This window comes from Notothenia rossii (assembly GCF_949606895.1).
Source record: "Notothenia rossii genome assembly, chromosome: 8".
Taxonomy (NCBI): domain Eukaryota; kingdom Metazoa; phylum Chordata; class Actinopteri; order Perciformes; family Nototheniidae; genus Notothenia; species Notothenia rossii.
The window spans coordinates 33079314-33105077 of NC_136906.1; the positions used below are offsets into that span (position 1 = coordinate 33079314).

Consider the following 25764-nt stretch of genomic DNA (forward strand, 5'->3'; position numbering starts at 1 on the left):
GACATTCTTTTTACATTTTGAAAAAAAAACGTAATTCCATAGAAATGCATGCGGGTAATTTTTTACCCACTTATGGAAGCTTGGGGTAGTAATACAAAAACTACAATTTCTTCAAATGTATAACATTTTAATTTAAAATGTGAATGCCATGATATCCAAAACATTTTTTTTGAGAAATAGCTGGAATATGAAATGATAAAAAAAATGTAATTAAAAAGATACTTCAAGCACCACCTCACCGGGTCCAAAAAGACCCACTTATGCATCTAAGGGTTAAATATAGGTACACTTCTTTAGAACACCACCATCACTTTCCCTATTTGCCACATAGATTTGATGGAATCACATTTGTGCCAATAAGATCAAGCAAGACTTCTTTGAGAAAATATAACAAAAAATAAGGATACTTGAAGGGTTGCAGGGGGTATATAAAAAGATTAGGGATTGCAATATTATTTCCACACCAAAAACATTTTTTAAATCAATCTTTATAATTCTGGTGTCCTGCCCCCAGAACTACCAACGCTTAAGAAAGACCAGCAAGCTCAAGTGTCTCAATAAAAGGTGTCCAAACAGCTAGAAGTGAGTCTTAATATTATTATTTCACTCACAACAAATGTAAATGTGAAGTTTAAATGCATTTGTATGAAGGGTGAGTTATACAAGTGGGTTTCATCTAAGGAGCATCTGGGATGAATACAATTACAAAGGGTTGAATACTAGAAAATACAAGTCAAAAAGTGTCAATCATCCTTTCTATAATTTCTCAACACTTTTCATTACATATGTCACTCAGTTCTGAAGTTGCTGCTAATCATTTTTTAGCCATGGATGTGTACTAACTTACCTACTTTATTATAACTAATGTGTGCTTTTCTTCTATATATTCATTTGTCAGCTTATTCTGTATCATTGCATGCCTTTTTGATCTGATATGCCACTTTTGCTTCACAAAGTAAATGTCCACGCTGTGGGACTCAAAAAGGATTTCTGATTATGATTTTGAAAAAACAATGTTAGGTAAGTTTATTAGAGAGATAGAATTGAAAGGTGGAGATAGATTGAATGACATGAGCCAAGCAGCCATGAGCAGGCCGGATTCAAATCGCTTTGAGAGCAGCCAGGCTGTGGAGGCACAGAAGGACCAGGAGCCCTGCCCTTTTGTTTTAAACAGGGCAGATGTGTGCAAATCCTTTAAAAGGGTTAACCCACACAAGGGTCCTGGACCTGATGGCATCCCTGGCCTTGTTCTCAGGGTGTGTGCAGTTCAGCTGGCAGAGGTGTTCACAGACATCTTCAACAGGTCCCTGCTGCAGTCTGTAGTCCCCACATGTTTTAAACACTCCACCATTGTTCCTGTCCCCAAAAAGACAATAATCACCAGCCTTAACGACTACCGCCCAGTAGCACTCACCTCCTATATAATGAAGTGCTTTGAGCGGTTAGTCAAAACCTTCATCACCTCCTCCCTCCCTGACTCTCTGGACCCCCTCCAGTTTGCCTACAGAGCAAACAGGTCCACAGACGACGCCATAGCCCTCACCATCCACACTGCCCTCTAACACCTGGACCAGAGGAACACATCTGAGAATGATGTTCATTGATTACAGTTCAGCCTTCAATACCATTTTGCCCTCCAAGCTGGTCATCAAACTCAGAGACCTCGGGCTCAACAGCGCCCTCTCTGACTGGATCCTGAACTTCCTGAGACCCCAGGCAGTGCGGGTGGGAAACATCACATCCTCCACCCTGATCCTCAACACCGGAGCCCCTCAAGGCTGCATGCTCAGCCCTCTCCTCTACTCCCTGTTCACACACGACTGCGTGGCCACACACAGCTCCAACACCATCGTGAAGTTTGCTGACGACACGAACGTCATCGGCCAGATCACAGACGGCGACGAGACGGCGTACAGAGAGGAGGTCGAAAACCTGACATCTTGGTGCCAGGATAACAACCTCCATCTCAACGTCAGCAAAACCAAGGAGCTGATTGTGGATTACAGGAAGCAGCAGAGAGAGGGACACGCCCCCATCACCATCACTGGGACTATGGTGGAGAGCAGGGCCGGCCCTTGGCATAGGCAGTATAGGCGAATGCTAATGCATCGATCTATGGGGGGCGCCGAAAATTTAAAACAAAAAAAAGTTAGAAATTAAAAAAAAAAAATTTTTTATTTCATAACAACACAATTTCCCGATTTTGGATCAACAAAGTACATCTTATTATCTTATACTAACAGAACTACGCCTATATTGCGTACAGCGCCCATAAACTATGGCACACCCCCCCAAAAAAATCAAGTTGAACCGCCCCAGCCCCAGTAAAAACCAGAGGTTTATGGGAAATAGTAATATACTTTTTTTGAATAATGGTTTTAGTGTGCAATTATAGGTTTTAATTTTGTATTTGTGTTAATTTAAAGTAAATCAAACTCCCAAAAAACGCATACAGCTTTTATTAACATTGGAATTTACTGTGTAAGCGGCCGCGGGGGGGAGAGCTTCAGAGAGCTCTCTCCTGAAAGACTGAGAGGCTCTGATAAGCTCAGCTCAGTGAGGTAAAGACACACATTTATATGATCATTATAGTTATAAAAAAATAAGAGAATAGATTTTCATCTATTCTCTTATAGTATAAAATACTATATGACAGTAAAAAAAAGTTGTTATTAATAAACAAGAATACCGTTTAAAAGGGGAGTGATTTGTAAAATATCCATAAATAAAAAGAAAATCTGTTTACAGTTCTGTTTCATATGGGTGTTGAGAGATGTATCCATAGATCTCCTCATTTTGCTCTCAAAGTGGACCAGATTGATGCTTTTAACTTCAATATAAAATAAAAAAAACATCTTCCCGGGGGAGCATGCCCCCGGACCCCCCTAGAGGAGGTTAGGTCCACCCCCCACTTAAATCATGTTCAACTGGATTGGATACTAAATATATTTGCACACATCTTGTGTCCATATCTTTCTGTTTTGGTGGTCATGCCACAACATCACTGAGGACTTGACATGGACTCTTCACACCACCACCATCACCAAGAAAGCTCGACAGCGACTCTTCTTCCTCCGCAGGCTGAGGAGGTTCAACATGGATTCCAGGATACTCTGCAACTTCTGCAGAGTATCTTGACCGGCTGCATCACGGCCTGGTACGGCAGCTGCACCACCCTCAATCGTAAAGCTTTACAGAGGGTGGTGAAAACTGCACTGAACATCACCAGGACGGAGCTGCCATCCATGGAGGACCTTTACTCCCAGCAGCTCAGGAAGAAGGCCCTCAGGATTATAAGAGACCCCCATCACCCCAGCCACAAACTGTTCAGTCTGCTGCCGTCTGGCAGGCATTACCGCAGCATCCGGACTATAACCACCAGACTCAGGGACAGTCATCTGGCTGCTACTTAAAAAATATTTATCTATTTATCTAATATATCATATTGCAATAACTTGCAGCCTATCTCTTATTGCACTATTTCACTTTTTAAACAATTTTTCTTTTTGTATTTGCTATTTAGCATTTACTTGCACTATATGTTTCTGTTTATGTATTATTGTGTTGCACTGTTAGAGGAGCCTGTGACCTAAGATTTTCATCGTCATAACTACACTGTAGCTATGTTCGTATGACAAATAAAAACCTTGAACCTCTGAAAGACTGAACCCCATTAGTTAGTTTGAATTTAAACATTGCCTTCATGACCTTTGGCTTGTATGTCTTAATGCAATATTTGCAAAATCCTGGGATAGAAGTCCAGTTTCAAAATCTTTTTGAAGTCAAATTACCCGTAACACCGCTGGATGTTTGCTCTCTCCCGGGACAAAGTGATTAGGTGGCATGTGGTCTGAACCTGATAAACTGCCCGATCACTCTGCTGCCGTCGAGCAAGCAATGCAGAGCAGCTTCTTCACCAAAGATTCAACAGTTACTTTATACTCGACCCAAAAAAGGTTTTGTTTTGTAATGTCTTTTTATGTAAATTTAGCAAAGTAGCAGTTGCTTTCATTTTGTCTGCGGTTTGGTTTGAACATAAACAGGATTCCAATAGTATGCTAGCATGCAGGGTGCAATACTGAGACGTTGTGGTTTGACAGAGCAGTAGATGAAGTGAAAGATGTGACCATTGAATGTATTTGGTTTTCATGCAATAAAGAGAGATTCAGTTCAGTCCACATTAGCTTCTGTCGTGCCGACTGTAAACCTCAGACATCTCAATAGGTCAACTGTAACCGACTGAAAGAAAACCAGCAAACTGTGACTACCTTTAAATCTATTTGCCTTACCTCAGAGGTCTGTACTAAAAAGGCAGATAAGCTGGTCAGCAAGGTATGTTTACCATGAAGCTCTCTCTACCACAGCTGATTTGGGATCTGTTTTTGGATTCATGGTGTATCTATCACAATGATTATAGGGTGATGCTGGCCTTCAGGTTTGACTTGGAAAAGCCCTGATGGGCAAGCCTTATCTGCTGCTGACGTTTAACCAGATGCTATTTGTATCGCTTTATAAAAGATCATCAAAGGGAGAGCCTTAAAACGTGGGCTATGTTCCAAATCTTTCACCTTTCTTGATTGCATCATAATCCTTTTAAAGAGGATCTGTACCAAACCAATTCGTTTTGTTAGGTCTGTAGAATATCTCTGCAGCTTCACAATACTTCATTCAAAAAGGTATTTTGAGTCATTTAGCGTTCAACAAATATTGCGATTTCCATAACATTTGAAATAATGTTTAATAATTGTGCAGCACTAGAGCAGATGCAACAGGACATCCTGTTTCGTTTGCTAGCATACTGCTGTTGACAATATGGGTTTACTGAGGAAAAGATGCAGGAACAAAAAGTTGGCGCCAATGTAAAATGCAGAGGATGACCACGGCTACAAGAGGAGGGTCTCTTTAAAATGTTTATTGATAAAGGCCATTTTAGGTCAAACACTATTTTTATGTTTCACCTTAAGAGCCCTAGAAACACTTCCTGTCTTCTGTTCTGTGCACCTATCAGCATTATCAACATGCCATCATACCCACACAGTCCTGATGAGGCAGAGTGAGGAGTGTTCACTCGTAAGAAATAATACCTAAAGATGATTGTAACACTATCTTTGACCTTTTTGTCAGAAATCGCACATATTTGGGGAATTACTTTTCTGGGGCTTTATGTCAGATATCAATGACCTGTCTGTGCCTTCAGTAGAGAAGATGCTAACCAAGATTAGCATAAAGACTGTAGTCCCTGGAAACCTAGCCTCTATCAAACGTAAAAATAAATAAAAAACTCTTCAGCAACATGTCCTTGCTAGATTCTGAAATTGATCCTTGACTTCCTCAATAACTCCCCAAACACTCCAAGATTGTCCAAATCAGCCAAAACTGTGTTCTTAACTATTGTTATGCTATAATGTTAATTCATGCTAATTCAGGGTATATGCAGGAATGCTGAAGTCAAATGTAATACCTTTTAAGACCTTTGTTAAGACCCTTTCAATACATAAGACCTCATCGCCACTTTGAGTTTTAACCGGTTACATTGGCGACACACTTTACCTCACATTGATTATATACAGTATTGATTGTCCTTCCTCCTTATCTTCCAACCATTTGGACGCTAACTTGCATTTCCCATAGGCATTTCCCCATAACCAGTGCTTGAATTGGGCCGGTACTCACCGGTACGCAGTACCGGCACTTTTGATTTTTACCCATGTGGTAACGGTACTTCTTACTGAGTACCGGCAAGGTGCCGGTACTCAGTAAAATGCCGGTACTCAGCCGCCGGCAATATACGTATATATTGTAAACGCAACGCAGCGCAAATGTGGGTCTGACTCTGCCTCACAGAGGGTGACTGGCTGTCTACATGACGTGGCCTGCCGACATTGCCACTTTCATACAGATCATACTAATGCCCTCGATTGGTCTCTGTGTGTCATTCAAGCTCGGGAGGGTGTGTGTTGGTGTATGTCTGGCGCGAGCGAGCGAGAAAGCGCGCGCACCGGTTACGTGTATTGTTGTTAGCATCTGGTGCTAGCTAGTTGCGCTAACGGATATAAGGAGCTACAGCTCTGGTGAGGTAAATTACTCTATGAGTCTTTAGATAGTTAACTTAGTTTAAGTTATCTCAGTGGGTCTCAAACGGTTCGGTCACCATTTATGTAAACACATATTTCCATTTGAGGGGGTAGTGATTAGTAAAATATGCATGAATAATACAAACAAAATGTTAACTAGGTGAAAAAAGGTAAGATAAACTTGTTGAGAGCTAAAACTAGTCTTTGCTGTTGCCTCAAAGAGGAGCAGGGGGGAGAAGAGGGAGACAGGAGAGGCCGATTCAGGAGCCCAGACACACTCACAACTATAAATGAACCAAAAACAAATAAATAAACAAGTTTCAATGTTTTTTCATATTGGATATTGTATGTTATTGGTTATGGCCATGTACTTATGATTTTATGATTATTTAAATGTATACATTTTTGTTTCATATGGGTGTAGTCTCTTTATTTCCCCCTCAAAATGCACCAGATTGATGCATTTAAGTCCAACATTTAAAAAAAAATCTTACCGGGGGAGCATGCCCCCGGACCCCCCTATAGAATTTGAGGCCCGGCCCCACTGTTCCCAAATAGATTTGCAATTTTTTTTAAATAGTAACCCATCTCCATATGTTTCTTTTTGGGTAGTAGATTTAAACTAGAGGGCTATCACTTTGTGCAGCAACGCTACTGACAAATAAATCCAGCAAAATGGCACAAAAAACTGGTAGTGGCCTCAGGGACGAGGAGTCATTTAAACAGCCAGTACGAGTCAAGCTTTACTTTCTTTTATATCCATAAAGAAAAAGTAAATCTGTTTACAGTTGTTTCATTATGGATGTTGAGAGGTATCCATATATCTCTTCATTTTGCTCTCAAAGTGCACCAGATTGATGCATCTAACTTCAATATTTAAAAAAAAATGTTCCCGGGGGAGCATGCCCCCGGACCCCCCTAGACTAGAGGGTGTCAGGTCCACTCCCCACTTATAAAAATAGCACTTTACCACTGCACCCCCTCTAATCTCAGATGCACCCTGAGTCATTTTGTTTAAGTACAGTGAGCCTTTCTAAAATATACAGTAAAGAGACAAACCCACCAGCATTATAGGATATACTATGACTTTGTGCCAAATACTTGTTGCTGATTTAGAGTACTGGCACCTTTTTTATTCCAATTCAAGCACTGCCCATAACGATGTTGTTTAACAACCGGCGTAAACGGGCCTCCACGCGCTATCAAGCAGTGAGCGTGCGATGTCCTGTTCGGATGACGTCCAATCCAACGGGATGCCATAAATAAACTACACAGAATCACACACACACCTACGCAATTATTACATTCAGGCAGACTGTAAAATACAACATCTTTGGACAATTTATATACTTATTGAAAACAAGCTACAAAATGTAATACCTTGGAAAATGCCTTAATTTTTGCTAAATTGATTTATCAACTTTTAATATTTCTTAAGACCCCGCGGACACCCTGTAATCAACACAACTTGTGCTAATTGTGCGATTGCCCAACATATGCAAGTTAGCACCGGGCAGTTTCTATGTGCTGGGGACCCGTACTTTACATTTCTAACATCAAATGTTGGGGTACTCACTATAGGACTTTATGAGCTGGCAAACAGACTACTCCCCTAAACAGTGACTGTGACTTCTATGATAGAGGAGCATCTCATCCAAAGGCACATACAGAAGTCAATGCTCAACAGGAAATCCTTTATGTTCATTCATGAGTCCAATGAAGAAATACAAGTCCTTTAACTTTGGCTTAAATGAGTCAGACATTGTGCTCTTAAAATATTTGTCTTGAAAATTGAAAAGCGTGTTAGAATCAGGAGAGGAACTCCAAAACCTGTCACAGCAAAGAAAATAGAACAAAAGAAAGAATATCCCAAGTTAATGTTTGTTCTAGAAATCTGCATCACATCAATCATTTGGTAGCTGGTCACTCTCTTCCTGTTGAGGTGTTCTCTACGTGCACACACTCTCCCAGCACATCACAGGAGAGCTTTACTGCTGAGAACATCTGGACTCTGATGAGACCAAATGTTGGTCAACCTTTTAGACATAGAAATGTATGACCTAATCTGGCTTAGTCTCAGCAGAGGGGCAGACATGTGACCGCTCAGTGTGCACGTAGAGATGTAAAGATATAGAGTCTTGTTCAAAGTGGCTGAACCTGAAGCTTTGTGGGAGGCTGAGGAGAGGAGCTGATCTCTCTTTCTGTGGCGCTGCCATTCTTCTTTTCTTCCTTTGTCTCCTCCCTCGTCTTCTCCCTCGTCTCCTCCTTCGTCTCCCTCGTCTCCCTCGTCTCCTCCCTCGTCTCCTCCCTCGTCTCCTCCTTCGTCTCCTCCCTCGTCTCCTCTTTCCTCTCCTCGCCGTTCACCTTCCCGTTCTCCTCAGCTTTCTGTTTCTCTGCTTTGGTCTTAAACCTCAGCCCGTGGCCTGTGAAGCAAATGTTGGATTATTTACACAGTAGTATATACACACAAGCAGGGTTCGAGTTATTTGGGAGCCAATGGGAGCTGAGTTCCCATAAGGAGGGTCTGACCTCCCACGGACGCAGTGAAATCATACATCTGTGGGGGTCGCTAATACATTACCAACAACCATTATTTTAAATCACAAATAATGTATGTGTCAATGTAATGAGTATTATTTACGTTAAAGAGGTAAATAGGGTAAAAGAAAAACAAGTTTTCCAAAAGAACAACGCATCTCTTGAATGACAATATGCCTGCGCTGCACCTCCAAGGTGCGAAATACATTATTGCACATTCTATAACACATAGGTTTGAGCAAGCTCTCTGATTGGTCAATAGGCGCGTTTGATTCCATGATCAAACAACGATCAAATAGAACGTGCCTAATCACAAAGTATCCAGTGGCCTACACGCCTAGCCTACCGAAACTACTTCCATGAGCCTACATCGTGTGGTTTCCATAGCGACATTTAGCGACACACAGCCGTTACACTGTTATACATTGTCTCTCGTTGGAAATCAGTAGCTACAAAATGTCAGATTTTAAAGTTAATTTTGATTTGTTGGGGGGCCTCAGTATTGATGAATGGTTGGACATCGACACAGTCCACAAAACCAACGAAAGATTTGCGGCTGTTTCAACTGACGAGTTGAGTGCGTTGGAAAAAAGTCGCAACGAAAAGAGTACATTGGCGTCAACTAGCTGGGCTGTCAAATGTCTCAAAGCGTTCTTAAAAACCCAGGAGAAAATGGTGGATTTCGGAACAGTGTCCAAACCGGAGCTGAACAGCTTACTGTACTATCGTTACCATGGGAACTACTTTCTAGGAACTACTTTCTGACGGAGATTAACTCAAGCAGAAAGCGTAGGTTTGGGAGCAAATTAGCCCACATTATGAAATTATTTTATGATATTGTTGATTACAATGATAGTTTGTGTAATAGAATCGCAATCATACACTTGACGCCGTTCTTGAACGTCAATATTGGTACGACAGTACGTGTATGATTGTGTAATGATTGCTTAAATCTATGCCTGTGAGCGTGCTGTGCGAGCCGAGATGATGTGTGTGTGCGTAGTTGAACCTTTTCATATTTAAGTTTGTAGCCAGTAGAGAGCTGCTGCTGTGTGTGTGTGTGAGTGAGTGTGTGCAGGCCCGGACTGGCCATCAGGAGGACAGGGAGGTTTCCCGTGGCGCGAGCGGGCGAGAGAGAGCGCGTGCGCACCGGTTACTTTTATTGTTGTTGTTAGCATCTAGTGCTAGCTAGCAACGCTAATGGATTTAGGGAGATGTTTCAACCAACAACAAGGTGGAGGGAGAGCTCTCTACTGTCAGACTGAGAGCCTCTGATAACTACAGCTCAGGTGAGGTTAAGGACTCTCGAGGTGTTTAGATAGTTAACTTAGTCTAAGTTATCTCAGTGGATCTCAAACGGTTTGCTCACCATTTATGTAAACACATATTTCCATTTGAGCGGGGAGTGATTAGTAAAATATGCATGAATAAGAAGAAAGAAAATGTTAACTAGGTGAAAAAAGGTAAGATACACTTTTAGATTATTTGCTGCTGCCTCAAAGAGGAGCAGGAGGAGAGGAGGAAGACGGGTGAGGCTGGTTCAGGAGCCCAGACACTCTTGCAACTTTAAATGAACCGAAAATAAATAATTAAATAAGTTTCAATGTTTTTTTAATATTGGTTATGGCCATGTTCTTATGATTTTATGATTATTTAAATGTAGGCGAGTGCCTGTTTTTCCTACCCAAGGTCTGGTTCCTTGGACACAACACGAGCTTAACGTGTCATAACGTGGTATATGTCTCATTTGACAGGGGTGCAGTTCTGACTGAGAGCACCAGAACGTCGCTCGGCACTTCACAAATTGCAGTACCCATAAGGAGCTGTACACATGCCACAGTTTTTGCGTGGCTGTGTCTTTAGTTGTAAGCCCAGTGGCGATCTGTTCATCAGTCAATAACTTTGTTGTTATTAGCCTCTGGTTAGCTAGCTATGCTAACGAATATAAGAAGCTTTTTCTACAACCAGTGAGGTAAAGGCACATCTTTATATGATCATTATAGTTATAAAAAAATAAGAGAATAAAGTAAACAGATGTAAAATAGTATATGACAGTAAAAGAAAGTTGTTATTAAAAAACAAGAATACAGAGTGATTTGTAAAATATCCATAAAGAAAAAAATTAATCTGCTTACAGTTCTGTTTCATATGGGTGTTGAGAGATGTATCCATAGATCTCTTCATTTTGCTCTCAAAGTGCACCAGATTGATGCTTTTAACTTCAACATTTTAGCATGCCCCCCGGACCCCCCTAGAGGAAGTTAGGTCCCCCCGACTTAAATCAGGAAACTAAATACATGTGCACACACATTGTGTCCATATCTTTCTGTTTGGGTGGTCATGCCACACCGTGCACGTCAATGCATGCACGAGTCATGGTAAGATATCTGGATTAAGAGGTTGCTTTTTCTTTGCACAGCATGAAAGAAAGGCCAAATTAATGGGCTGTGATTTTAGTATTTTTAAGCAGAGGTCAATCATTTGTACGGCCCTCGGAGGATGTTGAAAAAATGTATATGGCCCTTGAGAGGAAAAAGGTTCCCCACCTCTGTTTTATGGCAAGGTTTGTGAATACTCTTACAGAATTAACATAATAACAACGCATTAAAATCTAACTCTAATATGGGACCTTTAAACTGTAGCCTATAAGAAGCAGCTTTATGTGACTTTTTTGATTTTCACACAGTATATGCACTTTTCGGTTACAAAACCACGCATGATAACCCCATTATCAGATACATTAGCCGCTTTCACACCAAGTACTTTGCCGTACTTAGTTCCCAGCACTTAGTTCCCAGCACTTAGTTCCCCCATGGAACTAAAGAGCAGATCGCGTTCACACCCCGAGTACTTTTCCCTGAGGGAAGATTATGCAAATGAAGCCGCTGACGTCACTTCTTCTTCTTTGGGTTTACTGGCAGGCCGTAAACAACGTGTTTTTTTTTGTGTTGTCATAAGTTAGTCTCTCTCCGTTGGTGCGCGGGGCTAATGCTAATTCTAATAATGCTTATGCCAGAAAATACAATGGCGGCTTCACAAAACTTTTCAGAGTTTTGCGGGGCGTGGTTTGCAATTCACCCAGCCCATCAGAAATGTGAACTTTTTTCTCCGCAGGAAAGTACCTGCTCTCTAGCAGGGACTGAAAAGGGGGGAAAAGTTCTCATGAACTAAGTTCTCTTTTTGGTGTGAAATCAAAATCCCAGGAACTATCGGAACTAAAAGGGAAAAGTACGGGGAAAAGTACTCCGGTGTGAAAGCGCCTAATCTGAATAAAGCAGAACACTCACTTGGACAGTCTGCCACCTCCTTGTAGGCTTTCTTCTTGCAGCAGGCTCGACACAGGTTGAACACACATTTGTTCCCCTGTAGAGCACAACACAGAGCGTCAGGATGCAAATGTCTTCTGATGCACTGGTATTGTGTTTTAACACAGTTCTTCAGGACAGCTTGGTGTCCTTATTGACATTACACACTGACCTTTGGGTTCCCACACTGCTCACACTTGACATACTTGGCTGTAAGAGAACAGAAGGACATTTCATTGGACGTTCTGTGGCCTTCTAGCATTTCTTCAGTTTGATGTTAGAGAGCATGACTCACGTTTCTGCTCGACACAGAAGTTCTTGTTGGGGTTTCGGGATTTCTTCTTCTGCTTGTTTTTGGAGAGCTGGTCAGCTGTTCCGTCAGAGTCCTCCAGCGCCCTCTTCTGACACATCGCCTTCATCACCTCTGGACCCCGTTTGTTACCGTAAGGAACCGGCTCCTCGGGATTAGGGCTGCTCGATTATGGCAAAATCACGATTATTTTGGTAAATAATAATATCACTATTATTAAATACGATTATTCATTGACTTTAAAAAAAAAATGTAAATAATCATTTGAACAGTATCTTTTTAACAGTTGATTACTCTGAACTTTAAGTATAATTCAACTGCAAAGTATTCAGCTGAAGCCACATCTTTTTCAACTTCCCCACGTCATTTGTCATATAGGGCAGGCAGTACAGATCTGGTGAAATGATGCAGAGATGGCATCACGTAACGCTTGTCCATAATTTTAACCAGTTGTCCATAGTGTTAACCAGTTGTAACCAGTTGTCCATAGTGCTAACCAGTTGTCCATAGTGCTAACCAGTTGTCCACAGAGGTGGGGACTCGAGTCACATGACTTGACTCGCATATTTTTGGACTTGAGACTTGCTTGACTAACATTGATAAAAGACTTGACTTGGTATTCATGACTTGAGACTTGACTTATGCTTGAGACAGATGACTTGAAAGGACTTTTTTTAATTAAATATTTGCGTATTACGTTTAGTTGTTTCGAAATGTGATTGGGTGATTATAGCGCCAACGCGTGCAAACCTGGCAACCCACTAGTAGGCAGGAGTGCCAGTTAACATGGCAGCGGCTAGCTTTACTCCAAAAATAGTGAAGTTCGGATTCAAGGATTATTTTGTTGATGACGCTAATAAGAAAAGAACAGCGGTATGCAGGGTCTGCAGCATAAATATCAGTGACACGACCACCACAACATCCAACTTCATTCGTCATTACAGAAAAACCCACAGAGAAAGGTAGGCTACGTGCATGTGTTGTGTTAGCTAGAAAGCCAACGTTAAGTTTAAGCTACGTTAGACTTGGTTTCAAATCGATTAAGCGTTGCAAAGAGAAGACAAAACGGTAAATTAACACTAGAACCGCCAAGGGATTCATTTTGACTAACCCCAATACTGACGGGCTTGTCAGGAGAGGGAGAGAGAGAGAGGAAAAGAGATGCCTCGTTTATTTCCCCTGTGTTATTATCAGAAGTTACTGTAAACTTTTGAATAATGTAGTTCATCTACTTTTAGTAGTTTGTTTAAATGTTTTAATTATGTTGTTTTTGTTTGTAGAAGTGCATCATTCTTTGATTTATTGTAAAATGAATCTGAACTTTTTGATCTGTTATGATGATAAACTGAAGCAATTTCTAAATTAACCCAATGAAGTGAGTTTTAAATAGTCCTACTTAGTTTATAAGGAAATTATGAAGAGGAACAAATTAAATGATTTGAAAATGATATCTATGTAGGTGCTTATGCTGTTGGCGGCTCTAGTGTTAACAGAAATTTAAATTAAATATGTGTAATGGCAAATGCCATATATGATTTTCTTACCTGGAATTCTGCCTTTTTGAACAGACTTTTTGATTGAGTCCTAGCTATGTTGTCTGCAGTTCTAGGGTTAATATTGATCTAATATGATTGTCATCAGTCTAAAGTAGATTTCAAATGATTAACTGTGTATGTAATGTAGATCATAGTGTGGGTTGAATCCATTTTCATAACCACTGTCTTTTAACTGATTTAAATGTGGAAACTGGGCTTATTCATCAGAATTGTGTATGACTTGACTTGACTTGCTTGACCAGAGCAATGACTTGACTTGACTTGCTTGACTCTCACCACAGTGACTTGGGACTTGCTTGATACTTGTAGGTCAAGACTTGAGACTTGCTCATGACTTGCACATGTAGGACTTACTCCCACCTCTGGTTGTCCATAGTGTTAACCAGTTGTCCATAGTGCTAACCAGTTGTCCATAGTGCTAACCAGTTGTCCATAGTGCTAACCAGTTGCCCATAGTGCTAACCAATTGTCCATAGTGCTAACCAGTTGCCCATAGTGCTAACCAGTTGCCCATAGTGTTAACCAGTTGTCCATAGTGCTAACCAGTTGTCCATAGTGCTAACCAGTTGCCCATAGTGCTAACCAGTTGTCCATAGTGCTAACCATTTGTCCATAGTGCTAACCAGTTTTCCATAGTGTTAACCAGTTGCTTAAACCACTGGTTGCTAGCCGTGCTAACTGGGCACATGTCTTTAGCTATGTAGAATGTGATGGATCTGTTATATCTTCGCGTCTATAGTGTTAACCAGTTGTCCATAGTGTTAACCAGTTGTCTATAGTGCTAACCAGTTGTCCATAGTGCTAACCAGTTGTCCATAGTGTTAACAAGTTGTCCATAGTGCTAACCAGTTGTGTAAACCCCTGGTTGCTAACCGTGCCAACTGGGCACATGTCTTTAGCTATGTAGAATGTGATGGATCTGTTATATCTTTGCAAGCTGGTTGAGTAGGCCGTTGCACTGTAAAGCGCGTCCTTAATTGATGACTGATGTGGTGGATGAAGTCGACGGGGCACGCTCGTGAACTGTCAACGGGGGGGGCGGGGGAGCCTCACACAGGGAAACTGTGGACCTCTGTCGCCTGTCAGCGCAATCGAAATTATGACGTTTTAAAAAAGCGGTCCGGGCCGGCCGTCTGTGATTCTCCAGAACACACAGATGGCCAGTCCCCCCTGCTGCACTGTACTTTTTTTTGTTACACATCGGACTCCTTAAACCCAAAGTATTTCCAAACAGCGGAATTCGTGTTACCTTTCTTGTTCACCAGTTGCTCTTGTTCTGCCATCTGCCAGCGCTGAACTTGCACAACTATTGTCACTCACAACCTGGCCGAGAGGGCTTTTAGGGAGGGGCGAAAGCGCACGCAGCAAAATAATCGTTTAATTTCGATTACGTTGTTTTCGTAATCGTTGCAAGCCAAAATTGTAATAGAGATTAAAATGTGATTAATTGAACAGTCCTACTTGGGCCTGAAAGGTTGGAAGTAAGGTTAGTGGTTACTAGTCTGTTTGCCAGCTCACAAAGTCCTAAGAATGTTGAGTACCCCAAAATGTTATTTTAGAAATGTATAGCACATAGAAACTGCCAGATGCTAACTTGCATATATTGGGCAATTTGCACTATTAGCATTAGTGAGCATTAAGTAGCATATGCAGACGATAGTTAAAAAATGGCTTGGCCGATTTGGACAATTCTTGGAGTAATTTTGGGGGTTATTGAGGACGTTGAATCAATTTCTGACATTTTCAGAATTAAATATGGCTGATAGCCATTTCTGATCCTACAAATTACAGAAAACATCCTCAATATACCTAAAAAACCACACCAAAATTGTTCAACACTGCTGGCAAGTAGACAATACCCAAGGAATGTGTCAATAAATCTGCAGGTCAATGTCCAAAAGTTTGAACTCCGTGAAAAAACTCACACTGGTCTGATGTAAGGCTGGCAGATCCAGTGAGGGAAGGGCAGGCTGCTTTTCTTCTCCTCACCTCCATTTCCATTGGCTATCTCCTCCTGTGCAAACACACACAGTAAATAACTCTCAGGTACTCTCACAAAGATAGCTTTGCAAACACAACATTTTAAACAGTGCTGCGTGCTGTTACCTGGCAACGCAGCTTCAGCTGTTTGCTGACATCGGCCAAACTCTCCACGGTCTTCATTTTGGCCATGTCCTCTCTAAGGTCCTGGTGGATCTGTAGCCTACACACACACACATCCCACAATAAATCATCTGAGTGAGACATTGTTGATTTTCTATCATACTGTGACCCTCCTACAGTGGTGACCCTATCTCATACCCCCTTACAACTTCACAAACTGGCACGGCAAGGTTGGGCAAAATGCCTTCATTTTCAACCGAAGTAGTTGTTGGAGCTATATATATTTATTATTTATATTATTTAATAGTTGAACCTTTATTTTCTTTTTCTTTTTGTTTATTGTAAATGTACCTTTGATTTTTGTGTAATTTAAGTTAATTTACGGAGTTTTTTTATGCTTTTATTTTGAAGGCAGCTTTGGGAACCAAAGTGATTATGCATAATTGGAAACAGGAGGTGGTGGGATTAGCGCACCAGTGTGGGGATATGCTTTTTACCAGTGTGAAACACCGATAGGGTAAGGATGCAGGACAAGAAAAAAAATTAAGGGGTGTTACTTGCCGTACTTTTGATAATACTGGATTGGATTACACTAGCCTGGATTTGGATCATTCCGTGGGTAAGATTCGGTAGTTGGTGCCTCGGTTATTTATTTTGAGTTAATTCTCTATTTGATTTCTTGAAGTTTTTTCGCTGCTACAGGAGTGTTAGTTCTTACTAATGTCCAGTGGTCTTCAGTCAGTGCAATACAATTTATTTGCCGTGTCTAATGTGATTTATTTGGGTTCCTTTTTTTTTTAAAAACACATTAGGGTTTCCAGATGAATTGCAATTCACGTTGACAGCCCTAACCCTAATTCAAATGCATAACAAATGAAATGGGCTCCTATACTGCAGTAATACAGTATATACAGAACAAGTCTGCTATTTACTGTGTTCAGGTGTTCAATTAATCAATCACATTGTATTTATAGAACTCATTAACCAGGGGTAGACATTAAGGGTAAAATGCCACTGGCCCTCCGGGCCGGTGGAATTGTATTATCATTGGCCCGGAGCATTCGTCCAAAAAAAATCGACTAATAATGAAGAAAATTAACACATTTGTTGCAATAGTAATTTATGCCAACTACATTACTACTTGTACTACAACATTTGAATCATCAGTTCTTCCTCACTTTCCTCAATTGATCATATTTGGTTTATTAAAATAATTATATTGTGGTCATTGTTAAAACATTTCTGCTATTATTATGAGTATTATTATTTATATAATGCGCTTTCTGCCGTCATTAGGAGTTAGAAATGTAATGGCTATGTAGTAGATTAGATTAGAACCTTTAATTATCCTAAACTGCTGGGACATTTCCCTATAGCCAATACCTTTTATATTTTTCTACTCTTCACTTACTTGTCAGCATAGGTCGGCATTGATGTAAAGAGCCGACAGAAGACCTTGTTTATATTGGAATCATATTGAGAGGTGCAGTGATGCGTCATAAAACCAGGAAGTAAGCCGCTGGTTCCCTCGACAAAAAAGCAATGGGACTTCTCCACAGGGTTTTGGAAAATAGCTGGAAATAAAGTCTGTGGAAAACTAACCTGTATGATAAATGCAGGTTTTGTTCAGCCGGATAATCTCCACATGTCTACCCTACTTTTATAATTTTCGAATCATAAATCTAATCGATAGATTATAAAAGGGTTTTAGGACGCGTCGCTGCACCACTAGAAGCCAACTCCATCGATCAAGCTGGCTGAAACGTTCTCTCCCTCTTCTTCTCATGCTCCCTGTCACTCTCCTTTAACTCCTCCGGTGACTTTCTTTTATTTGAAGATTGTTTTTTGCCCGGCGCTTGGCCGGTTACCGCTGGTATTAAAAACATTTTGGCGAATGGTTAGGTGGATTGATAGTCTGTAGTGAAGGAGCGCGCTCCCGCTCCCGGGAGCCTGCTCGCGCTGCGCTCCCGCTCCCGCTCCCGGGAGCCTGCTCGCGCTGCGCTCCCGCTCCCGCTCCCGGGAGCCTGCTCGCGCTGCGCTCCCGCTCCCGCTCCCGGGAGCCTGCTCGCGCTGCGCTCCCGCTCCCGCTCCCGGGAGCCTGCTCGCGCTGCGCTCCCGCTCCCGCTCCCGGGAGCCTGCTCGCGCTGCGCTCCCGCTCCCGCTCCCGGGAGCCTGCTCGCGCTGCGCTCCCGCTCCCGCTCCCGGGAGCCTGCTCGCGCTGCGCTCCCGCTCCCGCTCCCGCTCCCGGGAGCCTGCTCGCGCTGCGCTCCCGCTCCCGCTCCCGGGAGCCTGCTCGCGCTGCGCTCCCGCTCACGGGAGCCTGCTCGCGCTGCGCTCCCGCTCACGGGAGCCTGCTCGCGCTGCGCTCCGCAGCAAACAGCTGTTTGCTTTTCACCCAACAATGACAAGCGACTCACGAAACGCTATGTTGTAGCGTTGATAAACGAAACAATTTAACTAAATCGCAAGTCAAAATACCAATACCACAGGAAACATTTTTTTTTAAACAATATTTTTAGTGGCCCGAGCGGGCAAGTGGAAAGTACGTTATGCTGGCCCGGGGTGTCTAAATAGTGCTTCCGGGCCAGCGGGCCAATTATAATGTCGAGCCCTGCATTAACGCAAATGACACATTGTCTCAGGGGGCTTTACAACGTGTGGAGCTTACAACACCCTCTGTGCTTCCCAAGAAACCCCATCATTCATTTGGAATAATGTGTTATACACTGAACATGACAATAAAAAATTACTTATAATACAATTATATAATAATTACTTAAAATGTAGTAAAGTTATTGCTGGCAGTTACTTCAATAATTGTATAGGTTGACTTATTTTATACTGCTGCTTTTTCTTGTAGTTTTATCAACGTGTGCTTGTGTCTATATTTACTTTTTCTACAGTTTGTATTTTTTTCAATTTCCCCGCTATGGGAACAATGAAGGACTTCTGATTCTGATTATAAAACTTGGGAAGTGCAACAGAGGAGAGGTCACTCTAGAAGTGGATAGATGTTGTGATAATGCAACCAAATATAAAAAAGAGGATTTCAGATAGCTTCCAAGAGCCACACAGGTGCATAACATCGCACACAGCATGACATGTCCACAATCATCTGTGTGTGTGTGGTCATACATCAGACATACGTGTGGTGCCAGAGCTTGAAGAGGTGGGCTCGTACGTAGGACAGAGTGCAGGGGGGGTGCAGCTTCACCAGCTCCAGATACTCCTCCGCTATCTCCCACACCGGGGGGCTGCGGCCCTCAAACAGCGCCGGGTTGTGGAGGTTCCCCTCTGAAAAGAATATGAACAGAAATTTGCAGAGCTGTGGACTCAAGTCACATGACTTGGACTCGAGTCACCAATTTGATGACTTGAGACTCGACTTGACAAAATCACAAACACTTGCGACTCGACTTGGACTTGAACACCAATGACTCGGGACTTGACTGGGACTTGACTTGGACTTGAGCCTTCTGACTTGAGGTGACTTGATACTTTAATTCAGAGGTCTCCAACACGCCGATCGCGAGATGCCGCTAGAAGAGCAGACTCCCGTCGGGGAGAGTAGAATCTTCAGCCGCTCCTACTCTTGCTGAGAATCCTTGCAGGCAGGGGCGGGACTTTATTTAGCTGGGCCACCATGCGGCCAATCATATGCGAGGACACACTAGGATCATACCATTATGTGAAAGAAGGGTGGGGGGCACAGCAGGTGTACTGGTACAGGCCAGCTGCACAGAGCGACGGAGAGACGGATTTAAATGCAAGCGCGTCGGAAAAAGTCAAGAAATTTGCGAAAACCGAAAAAAGAAGCAGCATCTGGCTGCATTTCTATGCTATTGGAGAAAGCAAAGCTGAGTGCAGGATTTGTAAAATGAAAATAACCTTCAGAGCAGGGTTTTTTTGTTAACCACTCAGGATTTATTGCCAGAGGTGGGAGAAGTTCAGATCTTGTACTTGAGTAAAAGTACCAGAGTGTAGGAATACTCGGTTACAGTAAAAAGTCCTGCATTCAAAATGTTACAAGTAAAAGTACAAAAGTATTAGCATCAAAATATACTTAAAGTACCACCTGCAGAGGGATCTAGATTCAGGTGTTCTTTTCCCCATAGAGACCGCCTCGCTGCACATTATCCCTTGCATAAAGATAGATTGTGGGTCCTTTATAACATGTTGTACACAGTGGAAATAAACATTCCGGTCACCTCAACATCAGGGATCTTATCAATTAAACTCCTTCTGAATCAAACCGTCACGGTAGCCTTACCTTACTGATCCCTCTTAAATTAGAAAAAAACACGTTACTTTACCAGCTGACAGAAAATTGATTATTAAATTATTAATGTGACTAATAAAGAGCAGTATTGATTATTAAGTATTATTCTGTTGATAGATGTCATTAAATTTGTTGAAAAGCACATAATGACTTGTTTCAGGCTTGTTTTGTCAAAGTTTAGGACTTGGGCTTGACTTGAACTTGCCCATCCTGACTTGAGACTTGAGCGCAAAGACTTGAGACTTGATTCGGACTTGCAAAACAATGACTTGGTCCCACCTCTGGAAATTTGTTTATAATCTATAATAATCTCCTCACAGCTCAATGCCATGACAACCACAGCGTGAACATCCATCTGTCAGTCCAGAATGTCATTCCTTCATCATTTTGAAGAAAAATTCCCTCATGATATGATATAGCCCTACTTTTAAATTCTAATTCGGATTGAAATCAACTTCCTTGTGTTTAAACACATTGTTCTTTTTTATCCATCTTTCAAGATTTTATTGACACAAAAAGCTGTTATCTGTTCCCTGTGCAAAAAAAAAATGTTCACTTGTTTTTGCTCAATATCCTGCCCCATTTTTTTCGTATTTACTTATTTTTCTTTAACCCGCTGAGGTTGAAAGAAAAAAGTTTCACAACACTCCCGCGATTATCTCCGCAGCAGAGAGTTTAAGTTTCACTTTCAACTGCATGTTATAGCCTAGCACCATACCTCCATCACACATGTTTTGTACAATTTCAGGCGATTTGTCATCCATTCTAGAAAAACTGTTTTTTTGAGATTTCAAGAAGTCTGAAAAAAATGTATGGATGTCTTTTATGTACATTTATCCATGTTGGAAGTAGACTTTGATGTTTCAGGAGTTAGATAAAGATTATAGAGATGTGATGTGGCCCTCTGCCTTGTACCAGACACAAACTGCTTTGAGGAATGGCACAACTAATCTTGCTGATATAATAACACCATGACTTATTTTGGTAAATATTGTAAACAAATATTGATTTTTTCCTTTGAAATATTTAAAGTTTTCCCGTTTCAGGCGTTCCTCATAAATCTTTATCAAGATACAGGGACGGATGGGCACTAACGCATAGCCTGAGCATGAATGTACATTATAGAAGATCACTTATTAACATGTAATGTGAAACAATACCTGCGCTCATGACTCCCTGTACTCCCGTCTCCTGAATGCAGCACTCCACGTCACTCAGGTGCTGAATGTTGCCATTTGCAAACACTGGAATATTTACCGCCTTCCTGCAGCACAAACACACCAAACCTGATTTGGTATAGCTATGATAGGAGCACCAGATACACTTGCAGGATTTAAAAGGAGGTGACTTAGCTTACCGTACTGCCCTGATGTGCTCCCAGTTAGCGATCCCCGTCATGGCTCCTTTCTGGTCTTTGGTTCTGCCGTGCACTGTCAGCAGCTGGGAAAATATTTGACAAACATTTAAACAACATCTTAAGCTTCCTGAAACAGATAGCAGATTGTACAGATTCGTAAAGACAGTTGATGAATTTGTTACGCATGAACATGGTCCCACCTGACAGCCAGCTCTTTCCAGCATCTGGGCGTAGCGGACCGTCTTCTCCATCTCCTCGAACACACGGATCTTGCAGGTAATGGGCACCGAGAGCTTTTCATTGGCTAACCTGACTGAAACATGAGAGGAATGTTCAGAGACAGTAAAACACTTTAATAATAACTTCATAGAGTGGTGCAGTGATGACATATTTTTTGGAAGGCAAACCAGTAGTTAGCGTGACAATACTTTCCTCAAGAAAAAGCAATGGGATTTTTCCCATTGGATTTCGAAATATTGCAGAAAGTAAGATCAACAATGAATGATACTTACATGTTTTGAGGATAATCTCCACACATTAACACCTTTTTAATAATTGAAGCAGAAATGAAATCCCCAGAACTAAAAAGCTAACGTAACGCAATAAACTAAATACATGATGGTCACATGACTTCATGTCACATTAGGCCACTTGTTAGCTTCCGATGTTTTTGTAACACATAGAAGCTTCAGGCATTCACCAGTGGGGTATTTACTGACGTAGCTTGTCGTAGAACAAAACGTGAAAAATCTCTCCAGCTTGTGTTAACCTCAGATCTTATTACCGTGAATCTAACCAAAAACATGTTCAAAACACATTGAATTCAAGACAGGAGAAGCGGAAGTGGTAAAATGCCAACTAATTTCCATGTTTTTGGGACTCATTCCTGCACCACTCTATAATACACTGAATACACTGAGGTCATCCCGACAACACGTTTAAATCAGACTTACCCATCTTCTCTAGCAGCTCCCACTTATCTTGTAGGAAAGCTCCATACTGCCCTGAGAAACAAGCATCGAGGGAGGTTAGTTTTCTGCGAGGGGCTATTCTGATCATCCACTCTTGAGTTTTTTTCTGCAGCAACTGAGAGTACCTCTCTTTGCGATCATCTGTGGGCAGCCCAGGTTCAGGTCGATGGCGTCGCAGTAGTCCTGCGCCATCAGAGCCGCCTGAATGAACACCTCTGGATCATTGGCACAAAACTGACACACAGACGAAGCAATGATAACCAATGGTAATGTCAGACAAAACGTGTTAATGGAAACTATCATAACAGAACTGGGAAGGTATAATAAAGATGGTGGTAATGTTCCATGAATCACCTGTGTGATGAGCGGTCTGTCCTCCTCACACACTTCATTGTAGAGGTTATCTCTCCTGTAGTTAGCGTCCCTAACAAACACCTGAGCGTGCAGCATGGGGGTGTAGCAGAGATGAGCGCCGTGCCTGCGACTCAGCAGCCGCCACGCCAGCTCGCTCTGGTCCACCATGGGGGCCACCACATATCGGGCTTCCTTCAGGGTCTTCCTCCAGAACTCAAAGGCCTGCAGCTTGGCCATCACAGCAGACTTCAACAGACAGGAAGAACAGAAAGTCATAAAGAGCCTCCAGGAAAGCTAACACACCAAGAAGGTCCTGCAAGAAATAAACTGTGAATAATAACATTTTAGCAACACATTAAGGTAGCTGTCAGAGCTTGGAAACCTAATAATGAATGGTGATGTATTTTGAAGTACAGCCAGTGGTGGAAGGAGTACTCAAATGTTTTAGTTGAATAAAAGTAGCAATACTTAATTGTACCCTGATACAAGTACAATTCCTACATTCAAATCTTACTCAAAATATACTTAAAGGACCAAAAGTAAAAGTACTCGTTAAACGCCAATTTAAGAATCATATTTGTGGTTCTACCAATATGCTGGATATCTCAACATATCATTTCATGTAAAAGTGTATTTAATGATTTAGTTATATTTTATATTAGCTAATAATCTTAATCTGAAAAGTAACTATTAATTAAAAAGTGTCAGATAAAAGTAGGAGTGAAAAGTTAAATACTGGCTACCAAACTGTACTGAAGTAGAATTTTAAAGTAGCATAAACTAAAATTACTCAAGTAAAGTACAAATACCTGAAAATATTACCTAATCACAATGAGTAGATGTACTTCGTTACATTTCACCACCGAGTATAGCTTTCATTAGCATAACATTAGCTTCTTGCTGTTAAACACTCGTGATCTGTTTGAAACTGTATTATAATATTGAATAGCCCAACTAGCTAGCCTAGCTTTATTTACAGTGCCTTCCCAACATTAGCACAAACAAAGTACACACAGTACTTGATTATGTTCGTTTCGAGTGTTTCTGTGTAACACTTCATAGTTATCATTATTAGTTTTTTTATAATTAGCTGTGTCTGGGCTGTGCTGCGGTTAGCTATACGAGCTAGCAGCAGCTCATGATCGAGCTAGCAGCAGCTCATGATCGAGCTGCATGTGTTTCTCTGGCAGCGCGTGCACCGCCACGCTACAGTACCACCAGTAACCTGAGTAATACCCGTATGTACCTGTACTACCTATATGTCATGTACTACTTGTACTGCTAATATATGATGAGAGTTTGCCGTGTCACCTGCAGTACTGAGAGCTTTGAAGAGTATTCCAGGGTTGCGTTCCGATAATCCAAAAATCAGCTCCTAAATTCTAACCTTATCTCCTATTCCTTAACCTCTGAGTGTAACGTCACGGGGTTAAGGGATAGTGGATAGGAGAATTCAAAAGGACTTAGGAGAAGAGACTGCGGTACTTAGAGAATCCGAATGCACTTTCACTATCTGACGTGTTTATGATGCGCCAGCGGACGTCATTGTGTGCGTCTGCTGCTGTGGTGAAACTATGGAAACTAGTGTTCTATACAGCGGACTACAACATGGATGTTTAATAAGAACGAGGGACTACTGTAAACTCATCTAGAGAATCTGCACCGTGCTCTGATGCTGTTGTTTTATGCTTTATGAACGTGGACAACAGAGAAACATATTCTTCATGACCAAACTTGGAATTGAAATAAAAAAGGAAAGTGAAATGTATGCTCGTCACCCTCTCCCTCCGGTCCACATTAATACAAATGATCCCAATACTTATGATTGTATGAAAATATTTTAAAATCAATACAAATGTATTTATTATAAACGTTAGTCCTTAACACCTTTCACTGTGTACATCACCATTCAAACATCTTTTAAAAGTTGAACAAACCCCACACAGCTCAGTGAAATGTTGACTTTATTTGATCATTTCAGTAAAAACTAACGTTCATATTTCTCTTTTTGATTATAATACTAATGAACGTTCAAAACAAAGCACTTTAGCAAGTTACCACATACATTTTAAAAAGCTTAATAAGCACCGTAACTTTCATGATATAATTTCTCCGTCATAATCGTTTGTTTCCGTGAACGGCCGACTGTTGTGTGACGCAAATGCTGCGGCTGCAAGGCATTGTGGGGCTGCATTTTCTCCTCTCCTTTCGGTTAGGGAGGTCCAGTGGTTCCTAAGCTAAAGGAGGTTATAAAGGAATTTTGAAACCTCCTTTCCTTTCATTTGGAGAATTGGAACGGCACTTATCATGGCTGCCACTCACGTACTTCCGGGTCATTTCACGTGGTTAGGAAGGTTGAAGGTTCCTAAACTAAATGGACTATTGGAACGCAACCCTGGTGCAGCACTTTCCAAATGTCTGCAACAGAGAAACACAACCGAGAAGAAACGTTCCCTTTCTATCGTTCCTACAGCTTTCCTCTTTTCATTTTGTGAGGTTCATTTGGAGCATTTCCGCCCCCAGCTGGTATGGAGTGTCTACTATGTTTCTCATTATCAATATTACCATTATTTTGTTCTTAATGGATTTGAATCATATACAGTCTATAATTTGAATGAATGAATAACATCCAATGTGGGGGCCCTTTTGTAGAACATCTATCAGATCATTGCATTGCTTTTTTCTTCCTCGTATTTATGATATAGTAGAAAATGCTACATTATAAACTACTTTAGGAGTGCTTTTCAGTTATGTCTAATCTCTCATGTTTAATTACTTTAATCTCTGTGAAATCATCGCCCTTTTTTTCCTCTTATGTCTATTAAATACTGCTTTGATATCTGGTTTGCTGAAACTCATTGTGAAATTAATGTTATTATTTGTGTACCCCCTTTTGCAACCCTTTCTGCAATTGTAT

General features: G+C 41.4%; 1 protein-coding gene across 2 annotated transcripts; it reads right to left on the reverse strand.

Moving 5' to 3' along the window:
• Positions 1 to 7754: 7754 nt before the first annotated feature.
• dus1l (dihydrouridine synthase 1-like) lies at positions 7755 to 24367 on the reverse strand. 2 transcript variants are annotated; one of them, XM_079641788.1, is made up of 14 exons: positions 24159 to 24367; positions 22848 to 23093; positions 22619 to 22727; positions 22476 to 22526; positions 21723 to 21835; positions 21523 to 21605; positions 21326 to 21429; positions 19033 to 19180; positions 15890 to 15986; positions 15709 to 15797; positions 12213 to 12388; positions 12090 to 12127; positions 11900 to 11975; positions 7755 to 8497 (listed from the first exon to the last, which is right to left on the reverse strand). In XM_079641788.1, the coding sequence occupies exons 2-14, from the start codon at positions 23082 to 23084 to the stop codon at positions 8217 to 8219; spliced, it is 1602 nt and encodes a 533-aa protein (XP_079497914.1). In that variant the 5' UTR covers positions 23085 to 23093; positions 24159 to 24367; the 3' UTR covers positions 7755 to 8216. The 2 variants fall into 2 exon arrangements, with proteins under 2 accessions (XP_079497914.1, XP_079497915.1); XM_079641789.1 differs by lacking the exon at positions 24159 to 24367 and adding an exon at positions 23670 to 23986.
• Between the last annotated feature and the right edge of the window lie 1397 nt (positions 24368 to 25764).